This window comes from Chiloscyllium plagiosum, unplaced genomic scaffold, assembly GCF_037043375.1.
Source record: "Chiloscyllium plagiosum isolate Xiang-an unplaced genomic scaffold, Cpla_swu_hap1 HiC_scaffold_37, whole genome shotgun sequence".
Taxonomy (NCBI): Eukaryota; Metazoa; Chordata; class Chondrichthyes; order Orectolobiformes; family Hemiscylliidae; genus Chiloscyllium; species Chiloscyllium plagiosum.
Window position 1 is genome coordinate 44,267,444 of NW_028270175.1, and position 21,485 is coordinate 44,288,928.

At 43.4% G+C, this 21,485-nt stretch overlaps 1 protein-coding gene across 1 annotated transcript in view; it reads left to right on the top strand.

Annotated features, from left to right (window-relative positions):
• LOC122540084 (mucin5.7) overlaps positions 1-21,485 on the top strand; it is an 86,578-nt gene that overhangs the window by 38,033 nt on the left and 27,060 nt on the right. The window contains exons 13-18 of the mRNA XM_087980180.1: positions 3,030-3,204; positions 3,313-3,410; positions 6,877-7,051; positions 7,160-7,257; positions 12,709-12,883; positions 12,984-13,085. Coding sequence (XP_087836306.1) covers positions 3,030-3,204; positions 3,313-3,410; positions 6,877-7,051; positions 7,160-7,257; positions 12,709-12,883; positions 12,984-13,085 — 823 coding nt within the window. The remainder of the gene's footprint in view (positions 1-3,029; positions 3,205-3,312; positions 3,411-6,876; positions 7,052-7,159; positions 7,258-12,708; positions 12,884-12,983; positions 13,086-21,485) is intronic.

The window sequence follows — 21,485 nt, forward strand, 5'->3', positions numbered from 1 at the left end:
AGCCTGCTCCTGCCCCACCGAACTCATCTCTGCATTACTCGACACGGTCCTGTTCCCCTTCGTCCAAGAACTCCCCACCTACGTTCGGGACACCACCCACGCCCTCCACCTCCTCCATGATTTTCGCTTCCCCGGTCCCCAACGCCTTATCTTCACCATGGACATCCAATCCCTGTACACCTCCATCCCCCATCATGAAGGACTTAATGCCCTCCGCTTCGTCCTCTCCCGCCGTACCAACCAGTACCGTTCTACTGACACCCTCCTTCAACTGACTGAACTGGTTCTCACCCTGAACAACTTCTCTTTCCAATCCTCCCACTTCCTCCAAACCAAAGGAGTAGCCATGGGCACCCGCACCGGCCCCAGCTATGCCTGCCTCTTCGTAGGATATGTGGAACAGTCCATCTTCCGCAGCTACACTGGCACCACCCCCCACCTTTTCCTCCGCTACATCGATGACTGTATCGGCGCTGCCTCATGCTCCCACGAGGAGGTTGAACAGTTCACCCACTTTACCAATACCTTTCACCTGGACCATCTCAGACTCCTCCCTCCCCTTCCTAGACCTTTCCATTTCTATCTCGGGTGACCGAATCGACACGGACATCTACTATAAACCGACCAACTCCCACAGCTACCTAGACTACACCTCCTCCCACCTTGCCCCCTGTAAAAACGCCATCCCATATTCCCAATTCCTTTGTCTCCGCCGCATCTGCTCCCAGGAGGACCAGTTCCAAAACCGTACAACCCAGATGGCCTCCTTCTTCAAGGACCGCAATTTCCCGCCAGACGTAGTCGACGATGCCCTCCACTGCTTCTCTTCCACTTCCCACTCCTCCGCCCTTGAGCCCCATCCCTCCAACCACCACCAGGACAGAACCCCACTGGTCCTCACCTACCACCCCACCAACCTCCATGTACAACGTGTCATCCGCCGTCATTTCCACCACCTCCAAACGGACCCCATCACCAGTGATATATTTCCCTCCCCTCCCTTATCAGCGTTCCGAAAAGACCACTCCCTCTGTGACTCCCTCGTCAGGTCCACACCCCCCATCAACCCAACCTCAACTCCCGGTACCTCCCCCGGCAACCGCAAGAAATGCAAAACTTGCGCCTACACCTCCCCCCTTACTTCCCTCCAAGGCCCCAAGGGACACTTCCATATCCGCCACAAATTCACCTGCACCTCCACACACATCATCTATTGCATCCGCTGCACCCGATGTGGCCTCCTCTATATTGGGGAGACAGGCCGCCTACTTGCGGAACATTTCCGAGAACACCTCTGGGACACCCGGACCAACCAACCCAACGACCCCGTCGCCCAACACTTTAACTCCCTCTCCCACTCCACCAAGGAAATGCAGGTCCTTGGACTCCTCCATCGCCAGACCATGGCAACACGACGGTTTGAGGAAGAGCGCCTCATCTTCTGCCTGGGAACCCTCCAACCACAAGGGATGAACTCAGACTTCTCCAGTTTCCTCATTTCCCCTCCCCCCACCTTGTCTCAGTCAAATCCCTCGAACTCAGCACCGCCTCCCTAACCTGCAATCATCTTCCCGACCTCTCCGCCCCCACCCCACTCCAGCCTATCACCCTCACCTTGACCTCCCTCCACCTATCGCATTTCCAAAGCCCCTCCCCGAAGTCCCTCCTCCCTATCTTTTATCTTAGCCTGCTGGACACACTTTCCTCATTCCTGAAGAAGGGCTTATGCCCGAAACGTCGATTCTCCTGTTCCTTGGATGCTGCCTGACCTGCTGCGCTTTTCCAGCAACACATTTTCAGCTCTGATCTCCAGCATCTGCAGCCCTCACTTTCTCTCAGTATGGAGGGATTGCCTTATGAGCAAAGGATAAACAGCTTGGGACTCTACCTTCTGGAGTTTAGAAGAATGAGTGGTGATCTAATTGAATCATATATATACTTCTTAAGGGGCTTGACAGAGTAAATACTGAGACAATGTTTCCTGTCACGGGAGAGTTTAGAACCAGAAGTCACAGTCTCAGAATTAATGGATGTCAATTTATGAATGAGATAAGGAGGAATTTCTTTTCTCAATGGTTTAGAGCCTTTGGAATTCTTGCCACAGAGAGCTGTGGGCACAGAGTCCTTGTGTATATTTAAGACTGAGATATAGCAAGCGTTAAGGGGAAAAGACCGGAAAGTGGTCTTAAGGAATATTGGATCAGCCATGATCCTGTTGATTGATGGAGCAGACATGAGGGGCTGAATGGCCAACTAGTATTCCTTATGCTGCTGCAGAAACAGGCAGAACAGCCTGGGGCACTTGGTTTCTCTCTGTGGCCAGCATTTATTGCCCATTCCTAATTGCCCAGCAGGCAGTTAAGAATCAACCACATAGCTGTCGGTCTGGAATCACAGGCCAGATCAACTAAGGATGGTAGTTTCCCTCCCTAAAGGACATAAGGGAACCAGATGGTTTTTCCAATGATTAACAATGGATTCATGGTTACCATTAGACTCTTAATTCCAGACCTGTAATTCAAATGTCACTATTTACTGTGGTGGGATTTGAACCTAGGTCCCCATGACAGTTACACTGGTTCTCTGGATTAATATACCAGCGATAATACTATTAGGCTGTCACCTCCTCTGATGGGCAAATATTGTTGGATACTTCCAGCAGTTAATTGTTGTTACCTTTCACATGAGCAATAGCGTTAAATAAAATGCTGCAAGTTTGCTTCATGTTTAGATATCATCTGAGTGGTTTGCTCCCATAAGACATAATTGTATTCTGCAATGTAGAGTACATTTTACTCTAGGAATTGTTCCTGGTACTTTCAAATCTGGTAAAACATTAATGAATATTATTATTCTCTAAAATCATTAATTAATCCAATTATTATTAATTCTCAGTAATTAATTTTCAGCTAGGTCAGCACTGGGAGTCCAGTTGTTACCTTCAGTTTCTACTTTCAAACTAGTATACCTCAGGCTTAAGTTCTGTCTTGAAATGTGCTATTTACCTTTTGTTTCCTTCCTTTAACTAGGTAGTTGCAAAACGGAATGGCTTAATCGTGATAACCCATCAGGCAATGGGGATTATGAAGATTTTGCAAGTCTCCGGAAAGAATATCCTGAGCAGATCTGCACTAATCCAGTTGCCTGTGAAGTGGAGACAACATCAGGACTTCCAGCATCAAGCAGTGGAGACAACATTGCCCCGTAAAAACTTATTTTGATAATTTCACACTATTTCACATCATTCGCAAAGAGTATAAATTGTTTAAGCAACTATAATGGTATCCTTTTGCATCATTCTGTATTAAACAGCTGCAGCATTTCTACTGGATTTGTTTGTCTGAACAAGGACCAAGCGGATGGGAGCTGTGAAGATTACAGAATTCGGTTTACCTGCCCTGAATCTTTTTGTAAGTATCCCACTTTGGTAACAGTTGCTCTATATTCAGTGTTGTAATTCAGTTGCTACTGCAAGATGCACAAAGCAAGGGACTAAAAGAGACTCATTTGAATATATAGTCAAGATCTTCGGAAACATGTAAAAATGAATGAAAATTTATGAATATCAAGCCCAGTATTTAGCCTTCAGTCATGCCATTGATTTGTGCAATTTTACATAACAAAATACTGACAAAGTTGATGAGTTTGAGGTGCTGGTGTTGGACTGGGGTTGACAACATTAAATCACACAACACCAGGTTATGGTCCAACAGGTTTATTTGAAAGTATAAGCTTTTGGAGCTTTGCTCCTTCATCAGGTAGCTAATGGGGCAGGATCATAGGACACAGAATTTATAGTAAAAGATCAAAGTGTTATACAATTGAGGTGATGTATTAGAATCGAATCGAATAGAATAGAATAGAACCCCTAAAGTGTGAAAACAGGCCATTTGGCCCAACAAGTCCACACTGACCTTCCAGATTTGCAGATACATTCTGCAGGCAGTCACACAATCTGTAGGCAGTCAGTCCACGAGACATTTTATAAACTCCTACTTTGGAAATAGAACCAGTCTGACTCAAGGTTGGGATACAGACCGACTCTAACCTCACACCCTTAATGCATTGTCTGAACTGAGATGTCACCTTTTTCTTATACTGGTAAAACCTTACATTATCTCGGTGATATGACTTGAAAGAAATTCTGAGATTTACATATTAATCAATCAAAACCTGCACCCCCCCATTCGAAGTGATTAAATACTTATCAGCAATCTAGATTTGTTCAGTACATCACATCAGTTGTATGACATTTTGATCTTTTACTATAAATTCTATTCCTATGATCCTGCCCCATTAGCTTCCTGACGAAGGAGCAGCACTCCGAAAGCTTGCACTTTTGAACAAACCTGTTGGACTATAATCTGGTGTTGTGAGATTTTTTTACTTCTGACAAAGTTGGACAGTTTAATAAAAATGACAAATGTTGACAAACTCAACAGGTCAGACAACATATGTGGAGAGAAAAAGAATTGATGTATTAGGTTGACGTTATTTTATCAGAAGTAGGAATGCTGGCCAAAGCTGCTAAAATGTCATGAACCTGAACAGTTAGCTCTGTTTCATCTCTCATCCAATCAAGTTATAGAGTCATAGAGATCTGCAACTTGGAAAAAGGCCCTTCAGACCATTGTATTCATGCTGGTCATAACCTAACCCCATTTTTCAGCACTTGGCCCACAGCCTTGGTATCACAAGTACACATCAAAATATTTCTTAAATGTTATCAGGGTTTTTGCTTCGACCATCCTTACAGGCAGTGAGCTCAGATTCCCACCATCCTTTGGATGAAAGGTTTTAAGAGCATAGGCAGTACAGGAACAGCGCCTTCGGCCCACCATGTCCGTGCCGACCATAACACTACTCAGATCAATCTCATCTGCCTGCAGATGGTCTGTATCCCTCGATTCCCTGCCTGTTTGTGTGTCTGTTGAAGTGACTGTTAACCATTGTTGTCACATCTGCTTCTACTACCTCCCCTGGCAGTGTGTTCCAAACACCTACCAGCCCCTGTGTAAATAAAATTGCTCGCACATCTCCTTTAAACTTTCCCCCTTTCACCTTAAACCTATGCTCCCAAGTAATTGACATTTCCATCCTGGAAAAATGACTCTGACTATCCACCATATTCATGCCTGTCATAATTTTATATACTTCTATCGGATTGCCCCTCAGCCTCCAGGAGAATAGTCCAAGTTTGTCCAACCTTTGTTTATAGGTACTACTCTCCAAACCAGGCAAAATCCTGATAAACCCCTTTTGCACCCTCTCCAAAGCCTCCACATCCTTCCTATACTGTGGCAATCAGAATTGCACCCAATACTCCAAGTGTGGCCTAACCAAAGCTTTATATTGCTGAACATGATTTGCCAACGTTTTTACTCAATTCCCCAACCAGTGAAGACAAGCATGCCATATGCTTACTTTACTACCTGATCCACTTGTATTGCCACATAGGGAGCTATGGAATTGCACCACAAGATCCCTCTGTTTATCAATGTTCCTCAGGATCCTGCTATTTACAGCATACTTGCCTCTTGCATTTGACCTTCCAGAATGCATCACCTCACCCTTGTCTAGATTAAACTCTGCTATTTGTCTGCCCAACTTTCCGAGGAGAAAGTGAGGTCTGCAGATGCTGGAGATCAGAGCTGAAAATGTGTTGCTGGAACAGCGCAGCAGGTCAGGCAGCATCCAGGGAACAAGAGAATCGACGTTTCGGACAGAAGGGCTTATGCCTGAAACGTCGATTCTCTTGTTCCCTGGATGCTGCCTGACCTGCTGCGCTGTTCCAGCAACACATTTTCACCTCTGTCCAAATTTCCAACTGGTCTATATCCTGCTGTATCCTTTGAATATCTTCTTCACTATTGGCAACTCCACCATTTTAGTGTTATCTACAAATCTCAGACCACCTACATTTCATCCAAATAATATATATTTCAAAAAAACCGAGGTCCTAAGACTGATCCTTGTGGAACACCACTGGTCACAGGCCTCCAGTGAAAAAAAACACCCATCTGCAATACCCTCTGTCTTTACAACCAGGCTGCCAGGCCACAACTTGCCAACTCACCATGGGTGGACTGTGACTTAATCCTCTTTGCCAATCTACCATGAGGAACCTTGTCAAATGCTTTAGTAAAGTCCAAATAGACAGCATTCACTGCCTTAACCTCCTCAATCATTTTTATGCAAGGGGGATATTGTATCTCAAACTCAATCAAGTCTGCAATGTAATCCCATGAGCAGTTTCATGGACAAAGTATGTGACAAAGGCTGGAATGAGTTTTCATTCTGAAACTGGGGAATAACTCAAATTAGTGGCATGTAACCTTTGACAATCAGCACAATGGCTCAGTGGTTAGCACTGCTGCCTCGCAGTGTTACGAATCCCGGTTCAATTCCAGCCTTGGGTGACTGTCTGGTGTTTGCATGTTCTCCCTATGTCTGCATGGGTTTTCACCAGTTGCTTCAGTTTCCTCCCACAGTCGAGAGAGAAGTGTAGGTTATGTGGATTGGCCATGGTAAGTGGAAGATCTTCTGAGAGTCAGAATAGACTCGATGGGCTGCATGACCTCTTTCCACACTTGTAAGGATTCTACGATTATCCTGGACACACTGATAGCACAAAACATTCAGACACAGAAATAAGCAATTAATTCTCTTGATAAATGATTCATTTCTTTCTTTCCAATTAAGCTGTCCCAAAAATGTTGAAATTCCTTACTTAATTTATTTTCTCTTCAATGTGACCACTTTCAGAATGTACCTAACACTTTCAATTATTCCTTCATGTGCTTATTAAGATCAAAGCTTCAGTTCTGTGCCTGAAGCATTGGGTTTGAAGAATACAATTTGTTTATGTTCAACTAGGCAACTGCAAAACCCGCTGGTTTAATAGAGATGACCCATTGGGCAAAGGTGATTATGAAAATCTGGTGAATCTCCGAAAACAATTTCCTGGTCAGATCTGCAGAAATCCGATTGCCTGTGAGGTGGAAACAACATCAGGAGTTCCAGCTTCAAGCACTGGAGACAACATCCCTGAGTAAAATAATTATTTCTCTCATCTTATTCTGAGATTGCGACGTTATCTCGAAGAGCAGAAATTGTTTGACCCTTTACACTGAAACATCCTCCAATTCTGTATTATCAGGTGCAGCGTAACTGATGGCTTTGTTTGTGTAAATCAAGAACAAGAAGATGGGAGCTGTGAAGATTACAGGATACGATTTACCTGTCGTGAATCATTTTGTAAGTACTAGACTTTGTAAAACTTAAAACCCCCGTTTGGAATTTAGCATCTAGATTCGTTTGGAATTTAGCATCTAGATTCATTTTGACAAATCAAAGTTCTGCTTTGCAGATTGTTCCTGCATGGATTTTGCAGGGTTGAAGATCATTTGCATGGCATAGCACTTTTCTAATGGAATTCCAGCCACAAATAAGGGAATCCTAATGGTACCAAACACTTTCTTGCACCTTATCATGTCAACCAACACCCACTGACCTCATTTGCATTTCAGTCAGAGGGCCTTTGGAACATTAGCTAGACATTTACCAAATTTAGAATTTGGTAATGGCGAGGGAACTGAATGGGTACTTTGCATCTGTCTTCACAGTGGAAGACACCATTGGTGTGCCAGAACTTCAAGAGAGTTGAGAGCAGAGGTGAATGAAGTGGCCATCTCTAAGGAGAAGGTGCTGGCTGAGAGAGTGGTGGAAGTGGATTCCATAGGAGGCTTCAAAAGAGAGTTGGATATGTATTTGAAAGTATTGAATTTAGATGGCTCAAGAATGGGACAATCTGGATAGCTCTTTCTGGAACAGGTACAGACAGGATGTGCCAAATGGCCTCCTTTGATACTGTAAGCATATATGATTCTATTTCTTGGATTTTCATTCCTAATTCTTTCCAAGGATGTTAGATTTCAGTACTTGAGGTTCGGCAGCATCAATTAATTTTAATGGAAGTGAGGAGTTGGTGAGCCAGAAAAACTTAGATGATCGAAACACTGATTTCTACGATTGCAATCATAAGAATATAAGAAATAGGGACAGAGTCATTTGGCCCCTCCACCCCGCTCTACTGATCAATAGGATAATGGCTGATCTGACATTCCTCATGCTCATTTCCCTGCCCTTTTCCCTTAACCCTTGATTCCCCTATTGTTCAAGAATCTATCTTTTTACCCACTTACCTAACTTATTAATAGCTTCCTGGAGCCAGTGTTCCTCTCACAGCCTGTCTTTCCACCTATTTTTGTGTTGTCTGCAAATATGACTACAGTCATTGACTTCCTTCCTCAAAGTCATTAATATATATTGTGAACAGTTGTAGTCCTAGCACTGATCCCTGTTGACTCTACCTAGTCACAGGTCACCAACCTGAAAAAGAATCCCTTTATTCACAGTCACTGCTTCCTGTGATTTAATCAATTTTCTATCCATACGAATACACTGCATCTAACATCATGCATTCTTATTACATAACAGAGAAAAAAAATTTGTATTTGAAGGTTCGAAATCGCACCTCATGAGGTATATGAATTTGAGGATGAGGTTTAAACCTTCTTTGGAGAGGTTGGGGATGTCTCCATTTGGAGACAACAATTACTGTTTTGGAACTGTAAGAGTGCACTAATGTATGTAAAAATTAATGATGTTTGTGGAACTATTAAGCCATTTAAGGCATTTAAATTCTCTGTTCTTTAAATTTTAAACGGAAACAGTCTGGAATTGGAAAATATGTTAGTGCTTGTAATTTTAATTGATGTTTGTTGGTATATTCCTGACTGTTAGTAAAAGTATTATTGTTGTTTAACTACTGACACACTCTGTTGGCATCACAGTGGAGGACTTACAAGTTCACTGTTTTATTGCCAGCTTGCAGTTCCAGTTGCCTTTGATGTGTGGCTGAGAATACTATTTTTTTTAATTAAATTTTAAGTAGTTAGAAGGATTTAAATGCATTCAATGTGCTTTTATCAATGACTGCACCTTTTCACATAATAAAGTCAGTAATAGATACAAATTATTTTATTTATTCTTGTATGGCTCTAATCTGTACCATGGCAGATATTGGATGGGTTAGCACAGAAGGTTTAAGGGCAAAGGACGGTGCGTTGGTGTGAGTTTGGTACTAAGTTGTCTTAGGAGGTATAAAGGGCACAGAGATGAGTTGGGGTTGTGGTTGTGGTTTTCATGAGAGTAGAAGGGGCACAAAACTGGTTAGAATGCCATTGGTTGACATGGTTAGAAGATCAGCTTTGGTTTATTTTTGCGACTTTGTTCCATTTACAACAGTTAAAAGCTGTTAGGCCCTCTAACCCTCCTTCCTTGCGCTCATAGAGTCATACAACATGCAAACAGACCCTATGATCCAACCAGTCCATGCCGACTATAATCCCAATCTAAACTACTTCCACTTTTCTGCATTTGGCCAATATTCTTCCAAACTCCTTCATATCCATTTATTTTTCATGCTACTTGCATGCTTCCTATGTCAACTCATGCTCCCCATGCTCCCATCCACTGGCTTTCCATTCCCTTCTTATAACTTTATGCTTGTCCATGTGAATTTATATATGGAATCAATTAAACAAATCGTAACAATGAAAAAAGAAAGCACCCTTTCACAAATCTTATTTCAGAAAAAAATACTGCTGTGTCTCCAAACATACAAAAGTTTAAATCAGAAGCCATGAAAGTATCAAAAACAGAGGCTTCAAACATCGAGCATCTCATTCTTATGCAAATCAATAGACATTGTCATAAAAAGAATCACTGAAAGAACAATTTATTGTGATCATTTAAAGATGTCAATCAAGCAAAGTCAGCTGTTTAAACAGAACATATGCTGAGAAAGTCATTTTATGAGTCTGAGCTTTTAGCAGTGTAGATGTAATTAGGATATCCAGTTCCCCAGAAAGAGTTTTTATATTCAGAGACATGGAAAGGGCCTGGGTAATGCCTTTTGAACTTACCTTTCCAAACATCCCTGAATCCAGTCAAAGATTCATGATTCTCCTGTGAGGTCATGGACCAGAATTCAGAAGTTGGCCTGATGTTACAAAATTTAGAGAGTTCTAAAGAAGGGTCACTGGACCCAAAATATTAACTCTGCTTTCTCTGCACAGATGCTGCCAGACCTGTGGAGTTTTTCCATTAATTTCTGTTTTTGTTTCTGATTTCCAGCATCCACAATTCTTTGTTTACAAAAGTTGGATAGATTGGGGTAGGAGATGCCCACCCTAAAATGGAGCTGGACCGGTTGGGTGAGCAAGTTGTGGGTTTGATAGCTACACATTTATCCTGTGTCAGTGAATATTGATGACATTGGGAATGAGTGGGAATCCAGAAGCCAGTTTCCACCTTTCATTTTCAAATTGGTTCTGTGAAAATATGGATCAATATCTCCAAAGCTAAAGTTGTCCTAAAATGAACCTCTGCTGAGGAGAGGTACATAGTCTCTTTGACTCTTTAACTCCATTGGTGCTTAGCAACTTGACATCCATGTTGTATCTGGAATAATCAGCCAGATTGCTGATATACCAATTTTGTCATTGTCATTCGTGACAATTTTGTCACACATTCTCCCTGTGTGCGCACAGTTTCCTCCCACAGTCCAAAGATGTGCAATTTCAGTGGATTAACCGTGCTATATTGCTTATAGTGTCCAAGGATGTGTAGGTCAGGGTGGATTAGCCATGGGAATGCAGGGTTACAGGGATAGAGCATGGGGTGGGTGAGTCTGGTTGGGATGCTCTTGGGAGAGTTGGTGTGGACTTGTTGGACCAAATAATCTGTTTGCACGCTGTAGGTATTCTATTCTATAATACCATGGGACTTTTTCCCCATTTCCCTACACACTATTTCCCATTCAATGCCCCCTTGAATGCCTCAACTGAACCCACCTCTGTCACATTTCCAGGCAGTTCATTCCATTAGACACATGGGAAACAGGAAAGAGCAAGACAATGGCACTGACTCACAATGCCAGTTAAAACATAAGGATTGCCACTCCAGAATTACAATTCCACTTGTACTTGCAGTCGACACTGAGCACAATATTGTACATTGGGACATGAACAAATTATATCTTGCTGACGTGACCTGAATACACTGTCATTGGTGCAGTGGGGTGGGGGCCTTGCCAGGAGACAGTCAAGTTTCCCAAAATGGTACAAAAGCCATCTTTAGACTATGCCTAGAATCCATTGAATCAAAGAAGCATTGAGTCATACAGCATGAATACAGCTACTCCACACTGATCATGTTCTCAAACTAAACTAGTCCCATTTGCCTGTGCTTGGCCCATATCTCTCCAAACCTTCCCTATTCATGTACTTGTCCAAATGTCTTTTGAATGGTGTGACTGTACCTGCATCCACCAATTTCTATGGCAGTCTATTCCAAACACAAACCACACACTGTACAAAAAACTTGCCCTTCATGTCCATTTTAAAACTTTCTCCTCTCACCTTAAAAATATGCCCACTAGTTTTGAACTCCCCCACCCTAGGGAAATTACCTTTGCTTATTCACCTTATCTGTGTCCCTCATGATTTTATAAACCTCTGTAAGTTCTACACTCCAGTGAAGAAGGTCCCAGCCTATTTTCAAAACTCAAACCGTCTATTCCTGGCAACATCCTGGTAAACCTCTTCTGAACCCTCAGCAATTTAATAATATCCTTCTTATCGCAGGGCAACCAGAACTGCACACAGTACACCAGAAGAGGCCTCACTAGAACATAAAACATTACAACGCAGTACAGGCCCTTTGGCCCTCGATGCTATGCCGACCCATGAGGCCAATCTGAAGCCCTTCTAACCTACACAATTCTGTTTTCATCCATATGTTTACCCAATGATCACTTAAATGTCCTTAAAGGTTGGCGAGTCTACTACGCCACGTCCTTACAACTCTCTGAGTAAGGAACCTATCTCTGACACCTGTCCTACGTCTATCACCCCTCAATTTAAAGCTATGTCCCCTCGTGCTAGCCGAGGAAAAATGCTCTCACTTCCACCCTATCTAATCCTCTGACCATCCTGTGTGTCTTTATTAAGTTACCTCTCAACCTTCTTCTCTGTAATGAAAACAGCCTCAAATTCCTCAAGCTTTCCTCACTTAAGGTGAAATCTAAACAGGAAGGCCTAACCATTTTTTAATAATATATGGTGATGTGTATGACATAATAATTGTCAAACATTTATCAACATAGTACCTTTGATTGATTTGTGTTAGCACGTTTATACTAAGCCTTATCACAGTTTTAGTCTTTCAGTGTTGCTTTAACATATATGTCAGTAGTTTTAGCATCATTCCAACTCGACTGCAAATAGTTCTCAAAATTTAAGTTGAGTGGAAAATGCAAATGATTGTGTAACAAAGGTTCATACTAAGTGTAACACCTACACCAATGCTAGTAGAATGGAAGATTTTTCATTGTGCTTCTATTTGCAACTAGCATTGGTGTAGGCTTCTTTCAGAAATCTCTTGAAGCTTCAATTTTTCTTTCCACTTTAATTAGTCTATCAACAACTTTCCTATCAAACCAAGTACTATTCAACTTACTTCTGCTTCAACCAGGACATTCTGCAATGCTGTTTCTGTGCTGCATTCTCTTAAGCTGCATATTTCTTTTCCATCTCGACAGCTCTCGGTAACAATGTAAATTTTATTTGGTCCTTTCACTAGGTAGTTGCAAAACTCAGTGGTTTGACCGTGATGACCCTTCAGGAAAAGGTGATTTTGAAGACCTTGCAAATCTCAAGAAAGAATATCCTGAGCAAATCTGCAGTGTTCCGACTGCCTGTGAAGTGGAGACAACATCAGGAATCCCAGCCTCCAGCACTGGAGACAATATCCCCCTGTAAAAGCAATTCCTGACATATTAGTTTTGTCCTTTCAGTTTATTTCAGAGGATACAAATTGCATTACAAACTCATGCCCTACTATTCTGTGTTAAACAGATGCAGCATTGAATCTGGATTTACTTGTGCGAACGAAGACCAGGATGATGGGAGCTGTGAAGATTACAGAATACGTTTTAACTGCCCTGAGATTTTTTGCAAGTATCCCATTTTGGAAATAATAGAACTATGTTTAGTGTTGTAATTTGATTGCATGTGTTGAGCATTTGTCAAAATTGTTACCTTCAACTTGGAAAGCTAGGACAAATTTAAGACTGGATTTTTGCAGCTCAGTTCAGACTGGAAATGGAGCCAGTTAGGTGGGAGAAGGAATGGAACAGGAGAGTTAGAGAGCCAGAAGGTGAAAAGAGTTTTTGAAAAGTAACAAGAAATGAATGTGCTGCTCATACTGTAGCTCCTTTTTGAAATATACAACTCAAGTCAATCTAGACTATATCAAGTATCAGTTTTACTGATTTCTCCTTTTGGTCTGTCAATTTCCAGCTCTGTTTCTGGGGTCAGTCATCCCAGACCTCTTTTGAACTTAATATTGCAGCAGAACTCTTCCAGTTCAGGAGGTCATCACCCCTCCCTGACATCACATGGACATCAAAGTGAGGGTGGCACAGCTGCTTAGACTCTACCTGTGCACAAGAAAACCTGCTGAAGGTTGTGGCCTCAGAAGTCAAGGTCATTGGAGAAGAGAAGCAGCGGCTTGTGAAAATAAAATAGTGCATTGAGTATCAGGAGGCCAGCGGTGAGGGGCAGGCTGTACTGAGGAGAAGGAGAGAACATCTTGGGACAGAATCTATACACAGGCAAAATTTCTGAACATGACTGAGAATCAATGCTGCAGGAGACTGTACTCTGTAGAAAAAACTATGGCCTGCACAATGTGGACATTTGCGCCATATCACAGGCAGCGATCCACTGCAATGCCAAAATGACAAATACCTCCTCCTGGACAACACGCCTAATTCACAATGTCAGCAGATCACATGTTCAAGGGCATTGAGTCCAGTGATTACTCCAGTGCAGACCTGTAATACTTTGTAAATCGATATGGTAATCTGCTACACACTCCAAAATATGGCCTTTCAGAAAGGGGTAAACTATAATGATTTGGGGCTGGGGAAAGTGTGGGAAGAGGTGGAATGGGAGATGAGGGTAAGTAGAGAAGTGCCTCCTCTCCAGGAGTTCCTCTCCTGCAGGAGGAGGGGCTCCCCCTGCTCCCTCATGGGTACCAGGCCTCCGGCTTCACTGTATTTGTATCCCCTGTGCTTTGAAGACAGGCTTTGGTACAAGCAGACAAGCAGGAGGCTGGAAGAACACAGCAAGCCAGGCAGCATCAGGAAGTAGAGAAGTTAGTGTTTTGAGTATCACCCTTCTTCAGGATTCAACCAAAGCATTGACTTCTCCACCTCCTGATGCTGCCTGGCTTGCTGTGTTCTTCCAGCCTCCTACCTGTCTCCCTTGGATTCCAGCAGTTTTTTTTGTCTCTAGCTGAGTTTGGTATACGCAGGACAAACAGCAGCTTCTGATTGTCTTAATTTTATACAACCCCCCCCCCCCCCCACCACCCCGAAATTAAAAGAAAATCAGGTCTGCTACAGAACAGGTAGGTAACTTGCTCCAACAGACTGACATCATTGAGTGCCGTCAGAAGCCATCATATAATAGCGTATGACCTGCTATGTAGAGATGATAGAAGACTGGCAGAAGCAGTTATACAGGCAGAAGTGAGGAGTGCAGATGCTGGAGATCAGAGTCGAGAGTGTGCTGCTGGAAAAGCACAACAGGTCAGGCAGCATCCAAGGAGCAGGAGAATCGATGTTTCGGGCAAAAGCCAATTATGACTTTGAAAAGAAGGTGGAATAACCTGAACTAGAGAGGTGTAATATACAGTGTGTATAAATAAAAGCGTTTGTTTGGATAGCCAAGTGTCAGATCAAGCAGAGGCCAAGGTATTATATCCTCAGAATGAAGACAGTATAGTCGAAGGGAACACAGCATAACATCTGAGTCCCAAACCTGATGGCAGCCTAACCATGAGGACTGATGAAAAATCAGTAAGGACAAATGAAACAAGAGGCCAGTGAACTCAGAAGGTGTAGTCCTCATCGGTGGGGCGGGGGGAGTGCTGCACCGAAGGTCATCCGCCTATAGCAGTCAATGTAAAAGGGATAATGTGAACTTTTATTGTTCAATATGCCTGCCATCCAGATTGAGATGCCAAGGTGGACACCTCCCTTCTTAGGCTCTTTTCTCCAGTTGCCATAGCATTTTCCAGGTGAGGACAAGAAACTTCTCAGTCCACAGATCCCTATTCCATTCAGTCCTTTTCATGTGGAGGATTGTTCAGGCCAGCAGACATATCTGGGGCTCAATCTATTTCCTTGACCTGTCACAAAAGATCTACACTAGCAGAAACTCTGCAACTTTCTGGACCATTTGGTCAAGTGTTCAGTGATGTATTTAAGCAGAAACAAAATGGACAGATGTGTATCAGAGTCAGAAATTTTCCAATAGGCATTTCCTCCAGATTGAAACATGGGTCAAACAACCGCACTTTGTGGTGAGCAGTCATAGAGTCATAGACTCAGAGAGTCCTACAACATGAAGACAGGCTTTTGGCCCAAACTGTTCCATGCCAACCAAAACGTCCATCCATGCTAACCCCATTTCCCTGCACTTGGGAAATATCCTTATGGCACAGTGGGTAGCACTGCTGCCTCACAGCACCAGAGACCCGGGTTCAATTTCCACCTCAGCAACTGTCTGTGTGGAGTTTGCACATTCTCCCCATGTCTGCATGGGTTTACTCCGGGTGCTCTGGTTTCCTCCCACAGTCCAAAAATGTGCAGGTTAGGTGAGTTGACCATGCTATATTGCCCGTGGAGTTAGGTGAAGGGGTAAATGTAGGGGAATGGGTCTGGGTGGGTTGCTCTTCGGTGTGAAGTTGTTGGGCTGAAGGGCCTGTTTCCACACTGTAAGTAATCTAATCTAAACTTCTCCTATCCATGCATTTATCCAAATGCCTCTTAAATGTTGTTAATGTACTGCCTTAACCAATTCTACTGGCAGCTCATTCCATTTTGAGAAAGTGAGGACTGCAGATGCTGGAGATCAGAGTCGAATGTGTGGTGCTGGAAAAGCACAGCAGGTCAGGCAGTATCCTAGCAGCAGGAGAATTGATATTTTGGGCATAAGCCCAAATTCTCAATGAAGGGCTTATGCCCGAAGTATCGATTCTCCTGCTTCTCCAATGCTATCTGACCGGGTGTGCTTTTCTAGCACTACACTCTCGACTCAGCTCATTCCATATGCATGCCACCCTCTGGAAAAAAACTTGCCCCTCAGATTCCCTTTTATATTTTCCCCTCTAACCTTAAACTGATGCCCTCTAGTCCTCGATTCCCCAACCCTGGGAAAACGACTGAGTGCATTCACCGTATCCATGCCTCTCATGAACTTATATACTTGTACAAGATTCCCCCTCTGTCTCCTATGCTCAAAAGAAAAAAAGTTATAGCTTGTCCAACCTCTCCCTATAACTCAGACAGTTGAGTCCTGACAACATCCTTCTAAATTTCTTATGCATTCTTTCTAGTTTAATAGCATCCTTACTCACTGTCCACAATACCACTTAATTTAGTGTCATCTGCAAATTTACTAATTTGTACATTCTCATCCAAATCATTGATATAGATAACAAACAGTAATGGGCCAAGCACTGACCCCTGAGGGACTCCACTAGTCTCAGCCCTCCAGTCTGACAAGCATCTTTCCATTATTACCCTCTGATTCCACCATCAAGTTAATTATGTATCCAATTTGCCAGCTCCCCTGCATTCCATACAATCTAACCTTCCAGAGCACCCTACCATCTGGAACCTTATCAAAGGCCTTACTGAAATCCATATAGACTGTGTCTACCGCCCTGCCCTCATCAACCTTCCTGGTCACTTCATCAAAGAACCCTAACAAATTTGTGAGGCATGATCTCTCATGCACAAAGCCATGCCGACTGTTCCTAATCAAACTCTGCCTTTGAAAATGAATGTATATTTTATCCCTCACAATCTTCTCAAGTAACCACAGATTACTGATCCATAGTTCCCAGATTTTCCTTTCTCTCGCCAGTGTAATTTTCTTCAAAAAGAAGCACAATCAACTCACCTTCCCATCCCCAGTCACCATCCTCCTGACCCCAGGATATATCAGGTTCTTTCTTTCAGTTGTAGAGGACAGCAAGGGCCTCTAACCCACCTGGAGTTCTGCTGGCCCACTGTCTCTTTCTGGCAGGCAGTCTTCCTCCATGCAGCTAACTACATAAATGAATTGGAGCAAAATGTGGCTGATCTAATTAATAAGTTTGTAGATGATACAAAGATTGGTGGAGTTGCAGATAGTGAGGAGGATTGTCAGAATACAGCAGGATATAGATCAGTTGGAAGCACAAACAGAAAAATGGCAGATGGAGTTTAATCCGGACAAATGTGAAGTGATGCACTTTGGAAGGTCAAGTGTAAATTGAAATTATACAGTGAATGGCAGAACCTTTAGCAGTGTTAATATGCCGAGGAAACTAGGTGTGCAGATCCACAGATTACCGAGGCGCAGGCAGATAAGGTAATAAAAAAGGCTTACACATTTTTGCTTTCATTAGAAGGGGCATTGAGTATAAGGATTGGCAAGTTATGCTGCAACTTTATAGAACTTTAGTTGGAATATTGTGTACAGTTCTGGTCACCACACCACGAGAAGAATGTGGATGCTTTGGAGAGGGTACAGAAAAAGTTTACAAGATGTCAGTGTGGGGGATTTTAGCTATGAAGAAAGGTTGGATAGACTGGGTCTGTTTTCACTGGAATGCAGGAGGTTAAGGGGTGACCTGCTGGAGGGTTGTAAGATAGTGAATGGCGTGGATAGAGTGGAAAGCATGTGGCTTTTCACATAGGTTCAAGGTGCAGTGGGGGGCATGTTTTAAAAGAAATGTGCGAGGCAAGTTTTCCACAAAAAGGGTGGTGAGTGCCTGGAATGCACTGCCAGAGGAGATGGTGGAAGCAGACACAATAGCAGTATTCATGAAGCACCTGCACAAATACATGAATAGGAAAGGGTTAGAGGGATAAAGAAAGTAAAGAAAGTTTTAGTGTGGAAGGGCAAAATATATTGGCGCTGGCTTAGAGGGCTGAAGGGCCTCTTCCTATGCTGTGTTGTTCTTTGTTCTTTCAGTGGCCCCCATTGCCTGTGGTCAAGTAGTCCTGACATCCTCATCCTGCCTCCTCTCAAAGATAGAATAGGCACATTAAACCGGCACATTAAACCAGCACGTTGGGCAACAATACCATCTTCACTCAACCACATTCATATCTAGTCCCAGCAGCGAGTAAAAGTCGAGTCTTTGTTAAATTTTAAAAATGATAACTGTCTTCTGTAGAATGTTGTGCAAGTAGCTTTGCACTGAGATTAATAACTGGGTGATTGCCCTGAGTTCATTGGCTGAATATTTTGGCATTCAGTCTCCCAGATTTCCTGTTTCTGAACATTAACTTAAAATCTCAGCTTGATTTTATACAGCATTATCCTCTGCTGATGGTCTTTTTAATGGTACCATGTGTTGGGAAAAGACACTATTTTAAAATTTGTGAATAGAGTACAAGGTGTAAGAAGTAATAGAGAATTTATACAGCACTTTGGTTAGGCCATTGTTTAAATATTGAGTGCGAATCTGGAAGCTCTGCTACAGAAAGGTATTAAAACTGCTTGGACTGTATACAAAATCTTTGTATAGATGAAAACAGAGATGGGAAACTCCCACTGAGATTCCTGAACGATTTAATAGAATGTTTTAAATGGTGATCTGAATGGCGTTAGATCTGGAAATGGAGAAGTGAAATGAGACCTGGATGTCACTGAAAGTCAGCATATAGGTGCAGCAGATGATGAAGAAGATACATCGTATATCTAAACAGTGAGAGGATTCCAGAGGAGCAGGGATGTCTTGCTGAAATTGGTGAGACCACATCTGGGGTATTGTGTGCAGTTTTGGTCTCATTATCTGAGGAAGGATATTCTGGCTATAGAGAAAGGGAAACAAAAGTTTACCAGATTGGGTCGTGGAATGGCTGCACTGATGGATGAAGAGAGACTGGATCAGTTGTGACTGTATTGATTTGAGAAGAGTGGGGGAATCTCAGGGGAATCTATAAAATTCCAACAGGACTAGAATTTGGTACTCTTGGGAAGTACGTTCCTAGTGATCAGAGAGTTTAAACGCAGGGGTAGGCAATTTCAGACTAAGATTAGATGAAAAATTTCTTCACCCTAAGAGTGATGAACCTGTGGAATCCTTTGCCATAGAAAGCAGTTGAGGCTAAATCATTGAATATTTTCAAGAAGGGGTGTTTTAAAAAATTCTCAAGGTCAGGTTCGTAGGAGAGTAGTCTGACACAGAACAAACGACCAAGAGGCGAGTCTGCTAGAATATGGGCATTTTATTCCCCGCAGCGTCGCCACAACGGGTCTGGCTTATACTCACTCTACATGTTACCGGAACTGGGAGCCGTCAGTTCTCGTAGAGCGGTTGCCAACAACCCACGCTCGGCGGTTAAACGTAACCCCGGAGCAGACTCACCGAACTGGAGACTTTTCCAGCTGATATACTCTTTTCCAGATATAAACATTCATGTGAACAGCAGAGCAAGGCTAAAAAACACATTCCATTCTGGTTACATACAGATAAGAAGATTCACACGGGGAGGTGTGTAATAAGATTCACACGGGACTAAGCAACACCTCCATTCCGGTTAAACACATTCCATTCTGGTTACATACAGATTCACACGGGACTAAGCAACACCTCCATTCCGGTTAGATTCACACATGTATTGGGACATAATTTTTAACCGTTTCACCACATTCCACTGCTTGGAATTTTACACCACAAGGGGTTAAATATAGTTCGTAGGGCTAAAGGCTCAAAGAGTATAGGGAGAAAGTGGAAACACAGTACTGAGTTGGAATGATCAGCCATGATCAGAATGAATGGCAGAGCAGGCACAGAAGGCCGAATAGCCTACTTTTGGTCCTATGTTTCTAGGTCCTATTGTCATTAAGCTTGCTTCAACCTGCTTGGACAGGTTGCTGATAAGAAGAAGGATGTTCTAAAAATTGTGCAGAAAACCATAGTTTGATTACAGTGAATTAGTATGGCTTTGTGAGGGGCAGGTCATGCCTCACAAACTTTATTGAATTCTTTGAGGACGTGACAAAATGGGCGGCACGGTGGCACAGTGGTTAGCACTGCTGCCTCACAGCGCCTGAGACCCGGGTTCAGTTCCCGCCTCAGGCGACTGACTATGTGGAGTTTGCATGTTCTCCCCGTGTCTGCGTGGGTTTCCTCCGGGTGCTCCGGTTTCCTCCACTGTCCAAAGATGTGCATTTCAGGTGAATTGGCCATGCTAAATTGCCTGTAGTGTTAGGTAAGGGGTAAATGCAGGTGGGTTGCGCTTCGGCGGGTCGGTGTGGGCTTGTTGGGCCGAAGGGCCTGTTTCCATACTGTAATGTAATCTAATATAATCTAAAAAAATACATTGATGAAGGTAGCGCAGTGGATGTGGTAAGGCATTTGATAAAATTCCCCACAATAAGCTCATTCAGAAAGTAAGGAAGTATGGGATACAGGGAGGTCTGGCTGTCTGGATACAGAATTGTCTGGCCCATAGAAGACAGAGGGTGGTGCTAAATGGAAAGTATTCAGCCTGGAGTTCAGTGACCAGTAGTGTTCCACAGGAATCGGTTCTGGGACCTCAGCTCTTCATAATTTTTATAAATGACTTGGATGAACAAGTGGAATTTTAGTAAATTTGCTAATAACACGAATGTTGGTGGAGTTGTGGATAGTGTGGAGGGCTGTTGGAGGTTGCAATAGGACATTGACAGGATGCAGAGCTTAAAAATGCGTTGCTGGAAAAGTGCAACAGGTCAGGCAGCATCAAAGAAGCAGGAGAATCAAGGTTTCAGGCATAAGCCCTCCACCGCATCTCCTCCACTTCCCGCTCCTCCGCCCTTGAACCCCGCCCCTTCAATCACCACCAGGACAGAACCCCACTGGTCCTCACCTACCACCCCACCAACCTCCAGATACATCGTATCATTCTTCGTCATTTCCGCCACCTCCAAACAGACCCCACTACCAAGGATATATTTCCCTCCCTTCCCCTATCAGCATTCCGGAAAGACCACTCCCTCCGCGACTCCCTCGTCAGGTCCACACCCCCCACCAACCTAACCTCCACTCCTGGCACCTTCCCCTGCAACCGCAAGAAATGCAAAACTTGCGCCCACACCTCCCCCCTCACTTCCCTCCAAGGTCCCAAGGGATCCTTCCATATCCATCACAAATTCACCTGCACCTCCACACACATCATTTACTGCGTCCACTGCACCCAATATGGCCTCCTATACATTGGGGAGACAGGCCGCCTACTTGCGGAACGTTTCAGAGAACACCTCTGGGACACCCGCACCAACCAACCCAACCACCCCGTGGCTGAA